This window comes from Patiria miniata, unplaced genomic scaffold (genome assembly GCF_015706575.1).
Source record: "Patiria miniata isolate m_02_andy unplaced genomic scaffold, ASM1570657v1 HiC_scaffold_7, whole genome shotgun sequence".
In the NCBI taxonomy this organism is placed as follows: domain Eukaryota; kingdom Metazoa; phylum Echinodermata; class Asteroidea; order Valvatida; family Asterinidae; genus Patiria; species Patiria miniata.
This window is the reverse complement of record NW_024037074.1, coordinates 941,173-953,664: the sequence shown is the minus strand read 5'-3', so window position 1 is coordinate 953,664 and position 12,492 is coordinate 941,173. Positions and strand designations below refer to the sequence as shown.

The 12,492-nt window shown below is 38.3% G+C and overlaps 1 protein-coding gene across 1 annotated transcript; it reads left to right on the top strand.

Moving 5' to 3' along the window:
- Positions 1–4,360: 4,360 nt before the first annotated feature.
- LOC119718766 lies at positions 4,361–11,249 on the top strand. The gene is made up of 7 exons (XM_038188176.1): positions 4,361–4,366; positions 5,775–5,858; positions 6,196–6,280; positions 6,915–7,253; positions 8,489–8,628; positions 9,774–9,786; positions 10,363–11,249. Exons 1-7 carry the CDS (start codon positions 4,361–4,363, stop codon positions 11,247–11,249), a joined length of 1,554 nt encoding a protein of 517 aa, XP_038044104.1.
- Positions 11,250–12,492: the final 1,243 nt, after the last annotated feature.

Sequence of the window (12,492 nt, the reverse complement as noted above, 5' to 3'; positions counted from 1 at the left end):
ATGAATAAAACAGAAAAAAATCATCTGAAGTTTTCACTGATATTTTATTAACTTACACTGAAAATGTTGCCTAATATTCATTGCAAATAGGTGTCAAAAATCATAAGACATTATAATCTTTCATCTTAACCTTTTTGTTCATCTTAACTTCCAATATTACATTTCTAATTACATGCTATTCAAAGTTTTTTATTTAAAACCTGCAAAGTTTCTCACTATATGTGCTACAGGTCAGTGGCCCACCAAGGATTTCGGGGGGGGGGGGGGGGTGGGGCTCGATTTTTTTTATTATTTCTTAGAAGATATCAAAATTTTCAAAATGTTAAATTTTCCCAAATTTTTTCGTCGCAGAATTTTTTTTGGGGGGGGGGGGGAGAGGGGATGGACTATTTTGACGTTGGTGGCGCCACTTACACCCCTATTATATTACTCGAAAATAGGCCGCATACATATCACCAAGGTCAAATCATGGGAAACCTTTTTCTTGGAAGGGGGGGGGGGGCAAGCACCCCCCCCCCCTTAGCGCCCCTGCTGCAGGTTGCTGTAGTTTCAACACAGCGAGAAGACATACATGTACTTTAGTGAATTTCATCAATTGCTCCTCATTAAGAAGAAAACCATACCATACAGAATACCATACAGATCATGTAACACTAAAAAAACACTCTTTTTTACACGGTATTTCCTCAATTGTTCTAAAAAACAAAACTATTGATACATAACAGAGTTCAACCATTTTTCTTTTACACAATTTTCCTCAATTGCTACTTATTTATAAGGAAACCTGCATACCGGATTTTATAACTTAAAAACAAAAGTATTGATACATGTCGGAGTTCAAAACCAATTCTTTCTATACACAATTTTCATCAATTGTTCCTCATTTAGAAAAAAACCTGAATATCATATATGTTATAACTTTAAAAAAAAGTCTTGATGCATGTCCGAGTTCAAAGCATTTTTTTTTACTGAGCCAACACGGCCAAAGGCTAATAAATGGCCAAAATCAAATGAACCTTTAAAAATGGACAATGAAAACTAAAGTAACACATTTTCTGTACCTCCACGACATTGTATTTGACTTTAAAGGGAATATACAACATTTGCAAACATCGGAAAACAAAACTACCCTTTTTTTTACGAAAAACCTTACTAGGATGTTGGTAAATGACAGTTTAAAGCATCCTGATAAAGATAAATTGATCCATTTCATCTTTAATGGAGTCAGAGAACCAGACTCCTTAAACATTTTTGTTTTTCTTAGTTTTTCCAGCATTTTCGAACACAAAACTTCAAACATGTCAGTGTAACAATATTTGATCTATTATACTAACCCGATCAAATAGTTCATTTCTGAAAATTACAACAATTACCAATGATGTACATTTCCCTTTAATAGTATTAAAGTCAGAAATTAATACTGTAAAAAAATACATTCTGTTTGATAATACATACTTTGATAATACATACACATGTACAAACACATATTCAAATAAGTTTAACCTTGGGGATTTACAACAAGTCATGCTACAGTTTATCATAATCTTATTGTGGTGCCACTTTTGTTATCAGAATTAAGTTTGAAGCGTTTTCCAGCCACATGACCTGGAATTCAAGCAGTTCGTTACCAATGCATTTATGTGTTTTTTTTCCCCGAGAATTATCACATTGCTTTGACCTACATTATATGGTAAGAGTACTGTACAGTTATGAAAGATGGATATGGGTTAATCTATCAATTAGGGGTCCAAAGTGGGACATTGCATTAAAAGAGCTCAAAAACCTTAAGTTATTTTAATTATGGCCAATCTTGCTTTTCATAATATGAGATGTATTTACTTCCATCCGGATGGTAAAATTGAGTTAGTACATCCATCATTTTGACCTAAAAAAATGGCATAGCTTACCTTTTAAGGAGGAAAAAATGTAAATATTTTGTAGACCGTAATTGTTGTCCCACTTTTTAGCCAAAAATATGAGAATTTTCGGCTTATTTTTAACCAAAACAGGAACTAAATGGGATCAAGATAACAAACTTGTAGGTTTTATCAATGCAAATTTTATTGGAGTTTGTTAAACATAAAGTATTACTAACTTGAATACATTCCTATTTAGTTATATAACAAACCAGACACATTTTCCTATTGGACCCCTAATTTATAGAATGACCTACCCATATAACTAAACAATTCTGTTCAGAAAATATTTGTTTTTGTGAGACACCCATTTTTCTTGTGGGCGACTCATTGCATTGACTTGGTCGAATTACTCTATGGTAGAATAAAATTGGAGTAATTTGAGCCATCATTAGATTGTCTTCTCCTAAGTAGACTAAATCATCAATGTCTAATTTGACAGTAATAAGTTGATACATGCATGCTCTGGTATTAGGTACAAGCTCAGAGCTTGTGCCAATAATAACCATTTTTTTAAGCTCTAGCAGGAGCTTCTACATGTCACTTGACCAAAATAAAGCCCCCTAAGTTTCCTACAAAATATAACTTTAAATTCCAAGAAATAGCAAACAAAATAAACTAAATAGTTAACAACAATTGTAAGTAACAGTTCGGAAAGATGTTTATGAAAAGAGTGTAAATGCAGGCAAAATATGTGCTTTGATTATAGTCATGTGGTATTTACCACAAAGCGCTACAAATCTAGGTATACAGTTGAGTCTCGTTATAACAAACTCGTTCAGACCTAGCCAAACTGTTTGTTATATCAGAATTTTGTATTAAGAGGAACATCAGTCCCATTCATTGTGCACATAAATGCGCAGTCGGGACCAGGTCTTTATGTTTTTTATAACCAGAATTTTGTATTAACAGAGTTTGTACTAACGAGAGTTGACTGTATATCTAAAGTATGGTGTTCCACATGTGCCATCAGCGTCACATTTGTGGGAGTCACATTCAGGCGCGGTTCTAGAGCCAATATTTTTTTCGGGGGGGGGGGGGGGGCTAGCAGGGCGGATCCAGAATATTTTACAGGGAGGCGTGCTGAAATGTAGACTGCTTATTTTCTACAGACACTTAATGCTCCAAAAATCAATAAGGGGGTGGGGGAGGGGGCGTGCCTTATTTTCAATGGGGAGTCCCAATAAAATCCTACAATTGGGCACACTATATTAACTTCAAATGCACCCTTGTCACAACTATTTCTTTAGAACCCTCCCTTTACTTAAGAGGTCATCAATGGTCAACATTTTGTTCCTCACCTCCTGGCCTACTGTGTACAAACCAATGGAGGTCTTGACCAATATTGACCCAGTTGAGACCGTTCGAATGTACGTCACATTCCTTCTTTTCGCTAATGCAATTTTTTATTTTTATGGAATATTTGGGGGGGGGGGGGCAGACAAAATTGGGGGGGGGGGCTAAAGCCCTCCCCCAGCCCCCCGTAGAACCGCCACTGTTCACATTTTAAGCTCTGGCAGGGATCATTTTGATCATATTGATAGATTTCATGCAAGACTTTCTTGCAAGACAGCCAGAGCTTAATTATTGTGCACTCGCACTTGTTACAATTCAATACAATTAAGACTGATACACAACTCACTTCAAGATGCATAACAGGTGCCCTTCAATAGTGGATTTTTCCTCATTTATCACAACAGGCAATTAAGCTCAATATTATAGTATTCTTTATATGTTATTATACATTCATTGTATTAATTATATTTACACCAACTAAAATTAACCATTTGTACATGTATATCCATTCTTCACAAGTGAAATTGAGGACTGATCTTAAATATCCTTTACTCACTTATGGCCCCCCCCCCCCCCCCAAAAAAAACAATGTCAACTTTATTCCTTACAGTCATTTGTATTATTTCATTGAAAGCTCACTCGGATATGCTGCAAGACAGGTCACAGACTTTAAGACTATTTTTAAGACAATAAGAACAGCTAAACCCACAACCCCCTCCTGGATCCACCCATGGACATAATTGTATATAAAATACATGTGATTGTTGCCTTATCAGTTTATTATAAGTATTCTCACACATTTTTTTAAGTGCCCACAACAAAAATGGGTTTTTTTTTCTTGGGAACACTTCTTGTGCAACCTTTTACTCCTCTTAAATGTATGAACATTATTTCACATCCCCGTTTTTTTCTTTCAACAGTTACAATTTTCCCTGCTTTTCCAGACAACTGAGGGCACTGTTGGCCGTGATGTCATTTCAGAAAAACACTGTTCACTTATAGGCGTTTTCCGTTCAAATGTGAATCCAAAAATCTGCTAATTGAAAACAGGAGTGAGAAAATGCTGCTCATTGGCCTTCAAAAACGAATCACCAAAGCAAAATTTAGAAAAGCAAAATATCACAAATTTGGTAACTTTTTGTGCTGAAATGGCTGTAACAGAGGTTTCTGCCTGAATTAAATGACATCATACTTTTGCTCATGAATATGGAAATTGGCATTAGCATAAAAATAAAAAAGGCGCCTAAATACCCTTGAAAATGGCAAAACGAAAATTGAAAAGGTGAAATGGGGCACAAAGGTACAAGGACTGTATCAAAAAACTACATTGCATGGGCCCTTTTATTAAGTCGCATTAAATGGTCAAAGGGAAAAAACAGACTTAGACTGAGAAAATAAGAAGCAAGCATACCTTATCATTTTTTCATAATAATCCAAATCTGGCAGTAAGACAGATGAAGTACTCCCAAGCATTCCATGCTAAGAATAGGAACAGTTTGCAAAAGATAGTTAACCTTTGGTCCAAAATTACCGGAGAGCCCCAGAGAGATCTTAGTCAGTTTTGCGAACAACAAGTACTCAGAAAAGCCAAGTCGATCGTAGCCAGTGAAAATCATGTGTTGAAAACCATGTTTGAGTTTCTTCCATCGGGAATGTTCATCAATGCCAAGAGAACCTGTCTTCTGCAGCATCTAGGGACAATATATCTCTATCCTCACAGCTAGCTACATGTATAGTACCAATTTATAATCCTGGGTGGAGAATCAATTGTAGTAAAGTGTCTTGCCCAAGAAAAAAAATACTGGTCTGGTTCCCTGACCCTATATACTTCAGACAAAAGGGAGCAATTTATAGACGTTGGAATTGCCAGGTCAGGGAACAAGACTAGCTGGCTTGCACCCGTTCGCAGATGTAACCGATTGCAAGCAAAATTTGGACAAATAAATTTGGTAAATGGGGGGGGGGGGGGGCAGTATTTGAAAAACGTATGGTTTTCTTCGAACAATTGTAGGCCCCCATCATTTAAAATTGAAACAAAAATTCTACTTTTCTTGCAAATGACAGCGCAACTGAGATGCCATGCTTTAAAGGAAATTCACATACAGTCAAGTGAGTTATACATAATCAAACATTCTTGCTATAATTAAGTGGTTATATTACATTGCTGTTTATACATTTTGTGACTTTATACATTTTGTGACTTTTGTGACATGTTTATACATTTTGTGACTTTTGTTTCCCTTTCTAGGATTCGTTTCTGAAAAATCAAAGAAAGGTTATTCGAATTGCAAATGTAAGAGGGGAAGAGATATATTTGCCTGTACTCGAAAACAATGTCAAAAGGACCACTCGCCCCTGCAGGCCGCCCAGGAAGATTAGAAGGGTGAGGTGCAGGGACTGCAGCGGGAGCTTATGGAACACTGCCTGAGCCATGCACAAACATTCAGGGAAAAAAATCTGAACCTCAGCCGCAACCGAACCGAACCTGTGGGATCAATTTCACTACTACAAGCAAGGGTTATATTAACTAGATTCATGTTCCCCCATTTCTCAATGCCCTAGGATGCACAAGATGCACAAGATGCAAAATTGGAGGATGTCATCGAGGACACTATCAAGGAGCTGATCTCCACAGGGGACATCAAGGTTAGTAATCACCACATGGGAGAGGACATCCTCCTCCCAAATTTCTGGGTCAAAATGACTTGTGCGATGGAGGTGGACATAGAAGAGGAGAGACAACGGAGAGAGGAGCTGGAAAAGGACATTAAGGGAGGAGATCAAGCATTAATCTTGGGTCAGCATTCCATGTCAATATATTCGTTGTATGTAGCCGTTCTCATTGATGAATATTCTATAGTTTATATTTTAACTAATTTTATTTTCTAGTTTTTGATTAACACATTTATTGTACATTTGCTGTTTAATTATTAAGTTTAACTTATTTTTTGTTTGCTTCTTATGTGTCGACCTTTTACGGCAGGCGAATCGGGCTCTGAGGCAGAAACTGAGACCCCATGACCCGAGCGACCTGGACTTTGACTTTCAGGAGGACTTCACTGATGAAGGTATGGTGAACTTTCCTGCCGGCATGCTTCGCAGATGCTTTCTTCTTGGATCGTACAGTTAATCCACATTTCTATATTTTAGGAAACACCCGTGTAAACTTGGTCTTTTGTATTGGATTGATTTTTTTATGTGCAGGATTTTTTTCTGAAGAGACATCAGACGGGGCAAGCAAAGGCAAAGATGATTTTGTAATTATGCAACCTTGACAAGAAAAGTTGATCCTGAAGACTTGATATGATGCACTATCAACCAGGAAGATTCAGGTCTTCAGGGAAGCTAGATTCCACAGGCAGAATCAAGCTGGCTTTCAGGGATCATCAACCAGGACATCATGGATTTACTAATTGTCACCAGCTCCGGGCATTAGGGGGGCCACAGTATGAATTAGGGAGGCACACTACAAGCAATAACACACCTCTATACGTTTTACGCTTATGGTTTTTGTCGAGGGGAGGGGCAGTTGCCCCTTTGGGGGGCGGCCTCTGCCCACCCACCTCCGTGATGGGCCTGCTTGGAAGGGAATTGTAACAATAATTGACACCTCTATCCTCTATCCTCACACTCCCTGGCGTCTTTTACTGGGAACTTCAATCATTTACACTTATTTCATATTCAAACATTCTTGCTACAAAGAAAGAGATTCTTCTCCAACAATGGAAGATCCACCTCCATTGTTTCATCAACAACTGGAAGACGGCAAGAACCTGGTGCAGGCTTTTTCCAAACCTATTTATTGGCCTAACACCTATCATCATAAGAATGATCCAGAGTTTAAAGAGGTGGCCAAAAGAATTCCGCTGGAACGGCTTGTACTGGAAACGGACGCCCCCCACTTCATTCCTCCATGGTCCCGCTCGAGCTACAGCAACCCAACAAATGCCCGCCTAGTCGCCCACGAGGTTGCCTGCATCCGACGGATGAATGAGGAAGATGTCCGGACACATTGCCTGCGCAACACCACATTTCTGTACGGTGTTACTTTTTAATTACATGTACACCAGCAACTTGTCTTCCAGAAATAAGGGGCCCATGGAGTGCCTTTTTGTTTAAGTAATTTTTTGTACTAATTTAAGTTTAAAAAAAAAAAAAAAAGAGTCTGTTCGGCAAAGAAACCTCTTTTGTCGGAATGAATAAAGAGTTGTTTGAATGTCTAGAAAAATATTATTTCATAGGCCCTTTAAAGTTGAACAAAGTCCAACCAAGAAGGGACTTTCAAGAAAAAAAAATGGTATTGACCAAAATATAACGTGGTTATGTTTGTAAACGCAAATTATTTTGCCAACAATAAATTGTTATTAGGAATGATTAAGCTTTTGAAATGAAAACTTTAAAGCCTTACTGTTGAATGACAGAAACAAGTGGTTTTTAAGGATTACAAGATCGAGTTGAATTTAATTTTGTTCATTAAGAAAACAAGGAGCGTACCAAGAAAAATGAAGAAAAAAGAAAGAAGATAAAAGGGCTTAAATTACGAATAATACTTATAATGGCAAGACAAGAACTTTAAGATCACTGCCTTTTCGTTGGAAGAAAAAAAAAGAAGAAAAAAAACTGAATTATTAGAAAATTCTTAATACCAGGCAAGAGGTTTAACCAATTTATTTGAAGACATTTGAACAACCAGCAACAAGCAGGATGCGCTGGAACGGGCCGAAAGAAAGTTTCGACACAGTAATTGGTGACAGATGGAATGTTCCATTCCACCCGGCTTCACCTTGTGGAATGGAACAGTCCGTCTGTCACCTCCAGTGCGTTCGATTACTTCCCCCGCTTACTCATGCAAGCGCGACAGCGTTAAAATAAAATGGTTAAAATAGGATGTACGCTGCAAAAATAAAATACGCAGGCTGGAAGAAAAAACTGTCTGGTTCCTTTTTGCACAAAAAAACATTATCATTCAATACTATTATTGGATACAGGGAACATGACTGAAATGGTGGCACTGTGATAAAGGTCTATTGTGCATTTTTTTTTCAATGTGGAGAAAATAATCAATGTAGAAATCGTTGACACCAAAACATTTTTTTTTTAAATGAGATAATTACACTTTGTAACAATCCAGATGCCCACAGTAGAAAAAAGAATACCTGTTTTGTTAAAATCTGATAAAAGTCTTTGGGAGAAGTTTTAAAACAAAATTTAAAAAAAGATTATAATAGTTGACGAGAACAGACCATCTCTGAATCTAGCTCGATTGTCAAACTCAGGCCCCAAAAAGATGCAAGAAAATGATCCTGCATCCACCACCATTCTTCGTCTGCAACAGGAAAACAGCGACCTGCTGCAGACCAATATCCAGTTGCAGAGCCAGCTGTGCGACTCCAGGGGCGAACTGGCTAAGGCCAAGGTGCGGTAAATGCAATGAACAGAGTAATTGGTGACAGATGGAATGTTCCTTGTGGAATGGAACAGTCCGTCTGTCACCTCCAGTGCATTCAATTACTTCTCCCGCACTTACTCATGCAAGCGCGACAGCGTTAGATTTACCTCTCACATGACTTGTCGCGCTTAGTCAAGCCTGGCCCAAGTAACCGACTTGCCGAGCCGGTTACTTGGGTAAATATCCCATATGTACCTTTTTAAACAAGAATTATTCCCGAATGGAAAGAAGATCCATAAAACTAGGCCACAATTTTCTTTTTAAATTTCGTGTTCTAAAATCTGTGCATGCTTTGGAGATTCAGGCCAAAATAGGGCCACTTCATCACATCTGTACAGTAGGTGTTCCGACTTCCATAATTTGTTTAACTACAATGTTAAGATGGTACCAACATGTGGTCTTCACAGCAGTAATGCTGAGATTGCGCTCTTTTTAAAACTGTAGAAAAAAAATACTACCACATCGGTGCATCAATACAGTGAGATACAAGTGTGTCCAGTGTGCTTTATAGCAATATACAATATATCAGTTTTATGTGTGTTTGTGTAATGCTTATATATGTGTATGCATTTTGTATTTTTCAGATGCTTTAGATGTGTATGATTTGTTTCTTCCCATGTGATTCCTTACTGTAAAAATTGTAGTTTTTCTTTGTTTTTAAAGGGGTGTATATATATATTTTCCTAAGTAATATCTGTCATATGTAATTTGGTTTCATCACTAGCATTTTGCTTGTCCTGATATATTTCCAATTCTAATAAGCATAATATAGAGGGAAGATATGTGCCTGCAAAAAATAAGGGAACAATTATACAGTTGGAAATTCCTTCTGAACTGGTATGTCACCCAGTTGTGGCATTTAGTGTAGACAAGCAGATTTACAGTCCGGAGGACATGATTAAAATATCATATCTAATATAATCATATTATGATTGAAATCTGTAATTGCATTAATAGCAATAAGTTTACCACATTTTTGGAGTTCTTTTTAGTAAAAAAAATATTTGTTACTTTAAGACACGATTTCTCAAAAAAAATGTTCTCATACTTGAATATATAATCTATAATAAAAATGTAAAACTGGGTTAAAACATTTACCTTTTTTTTTTTAGAATTTAACCACTGGTGAGGATCCGGATCCAACGGAAGCGCCAATGAGAAAGGTAAACAGTTCCTCTGTTGGTGTTGCTTGCACGTTTCTTATTGGGCACTTTCTGTTTGTTTTTTCTCTTTTGTTCTGGCTCGTGTTAAACCTGAATTTATTTCAAGATGCCGGGCTGGCTTTCAGAAATTGAAAACTTTTTATATTTTGAAATCAGATGTACAGAAGTGGAGACATTTCACTTTTCTTAAGACATGCATTACTAGTGCCTTTTTATGGACAAATGCTCACTTATTCTCATTATTTTCTTTATTTACCCATGGAAATGTCGTCGTACCGGTACTTTTGGAAAAGTACTCGTACTCGTTCACACGGAAAACTACTCTTACTCCTCTTACTCGTACATTGGATAAGTACTCGTACTCATGGAAAATGTTTGCCTTGTACTCATACTCTTACGAGTACTCATGGCAAAGTACTCATACTCATACTCGTGGAAAAGTACTCTACTACAACACTAGTATTTCGTGATAATTTGATCTGGAAAAGAAAAGAAAAGCGTCATGATAACGTCAAAACACTCGCCAATGTTTTTGCAGGTTTCTTCCACGAGAAGGTGAACAACCTGATCAGTTCCATCGACAAAAACGCCGTCGACCTCTCGGTTGATATCCAGCGTGACTGTAACAGCACACTCTCTTCATTTCAACCAGTCACATGCAACGACGTCAAAAGACTTATTTTGAAATCTGCTACTAAATCTTGTACACTGGATCCAATTCCAACCAGTCTTCTCAAGCAATGTCTGGATTCATTATTGACATCTATCACCCGTATCATCAACGCATCCCTAGCGTGTGGCCTTATGCCTGACTCCCTCAAAGAGGCTCATGTTACTCCTGTGCTCAAGAAGACCACTTTGGATCGGCACGAAATAAAGAATTATCGGCCGATTTCAAACTTGAAGTTTCTCTTCAAAACCATTGAGCGAGCTGTTGTGACACAGCTTACTGACTATCTTGATGAACACAGTCTTCATTCACCAATGCAATCTGCCTACCGACTATTTCACAGTACAGAAACAGCCCTGCTTCGCAATCAGAACAACCTCTTGCGAGCTGTAGATCAACAACAGGAGGCGGTTCTTATCCTGTTGGATTTCTCCGCGGCGTTTGACACAATTAACCATCAACTTCTCATCCAACGTCTGCGTGATCGTTACGGCATCACTGGATCCGCCCTTGATTGTTTCCAATCTTATCTTCAGGGTCGGTTGCAAGCTGTAAGAATTAGAGATGTACTGTCGCATAAGCACATACTTGAGCACGGAGTACCCCGAGGATCCGTACTAGGCCCAGTCATCTTCACAATGTACACTGCTCCCCTTGGAGATATTCTCAACGCTCATGGAATCAACTACATGACATATGCTGATGCAGATATACACTGCAACGACAGGAGCGTTCAGAAGCTACATCGAGACTAAGGGAGTGTTTGCGAGATATCAAGGTTTGGACAGCTGCCGATAACCTGATACTGAACGGCTCCAAGACTGAGATCGTCCACATCAGTTATAAGTTTCTGAAGACCCCGGCGTTCCCTAAACTCACTGTCGGTGAATTTGACATTGAAACAGTTAGTGTTGCAAGGAATCTTGGAGTGACCATCGACCACACACTTCACATGAAAGATCACGTGAAAAATGTCGTTCAGGCTGCTTCTTTTGCAATTTACAAAATTGGTAAACTCAATCGATATGTCGATCGTAAGTCGGTTGAGCGGTTAGTCCATGCGTTTGTGTCCTCCGGTCTTGACTTCTGTAACAGTCTCCTCTATGGACTTCCGGATTGTGAGATTAATAAGTTACAAAGAGTCTAAAACTCTGCAGCCCGGTTGGTGACCCGATGCAAGAAACATGATCACATACAACCCATCCTTCATGACTTGCATTGGCTACCTGTAAGGCAACGCATCAACTACAAGATTGCACTTCTGACATTCAAGGCGCTCAAAGACATGGCACCATCATATATCAGTGAACTCCTAACCGAACATAAACCCAACCGCGCCTTGCGTTCTTCAACTCAACACCTCCTCAGTCATCCAAGTCCAAGTCCAACAATTTTCTACGGTGATAGGTCTTTTGCTAAATCATCAGTGTCAGTCTTGAACAGGTTACCAGCCAACATTCGCTCCATTACGTCTCTTGATCTTTTTAAGAAGGCTTTAAAAACCCATCTATTTGTAACTGGTTAAACGTGATTATGTATTTTGATTCCAAATTGATTGACCTTCTTTACGTGATGTCTGCAACTTCGTGATTTTGTTAGTTAGTAATTTGCCAATTTTTTACCACATGTCCTTTTTATCTCTTTGTCTTGTTTTGATTTTGTAATTCACGATGTTGATATTTGTTTTAGTTGCATGTACTTTTGATTGATTGTGATTGTTTGTGCGCTGCGACTTTAATGTAAATTGACTTGTTATATTTTTTATGTCAGTTCATGAATGTTTCTGGCCAAAACTACAGCAACAGCCTTCCATCTTGCAAATAAGCATGCCAATCGTCAACTCAAAGTCCAACTAGAGAAACAACCTTGCCCTACACTCCTACGCCAGCATATCTGGGAGTCAAACTTGACAGACAGCTAACATACAGGCAACACCTGGAATCACACCGAGCAAAAGTTTCATCAAGGTACAACCTCCTCCGCCGCCTTGCAGGGCCT

Excerpts from the sequence above, each read along its gene's own strand:
- LOC119718766 (XM_038188176.1), top strand. Across the intron at positions 6,281-6,914 it reads GGAGGACTTCACTGATGAAG|AAAGAGATTCTTCTCCAACA; the intron begins GTATGGTGAACT and ends CTTGCTACAAAG. Across the intron at positions 7,254-8,488 it reads CAACACCACATTTCTGTACG|GCCCCAAAAAGATGCAAGAA; the intron begins GTGTTACTTTTT and ends TGTCAAACTCAG.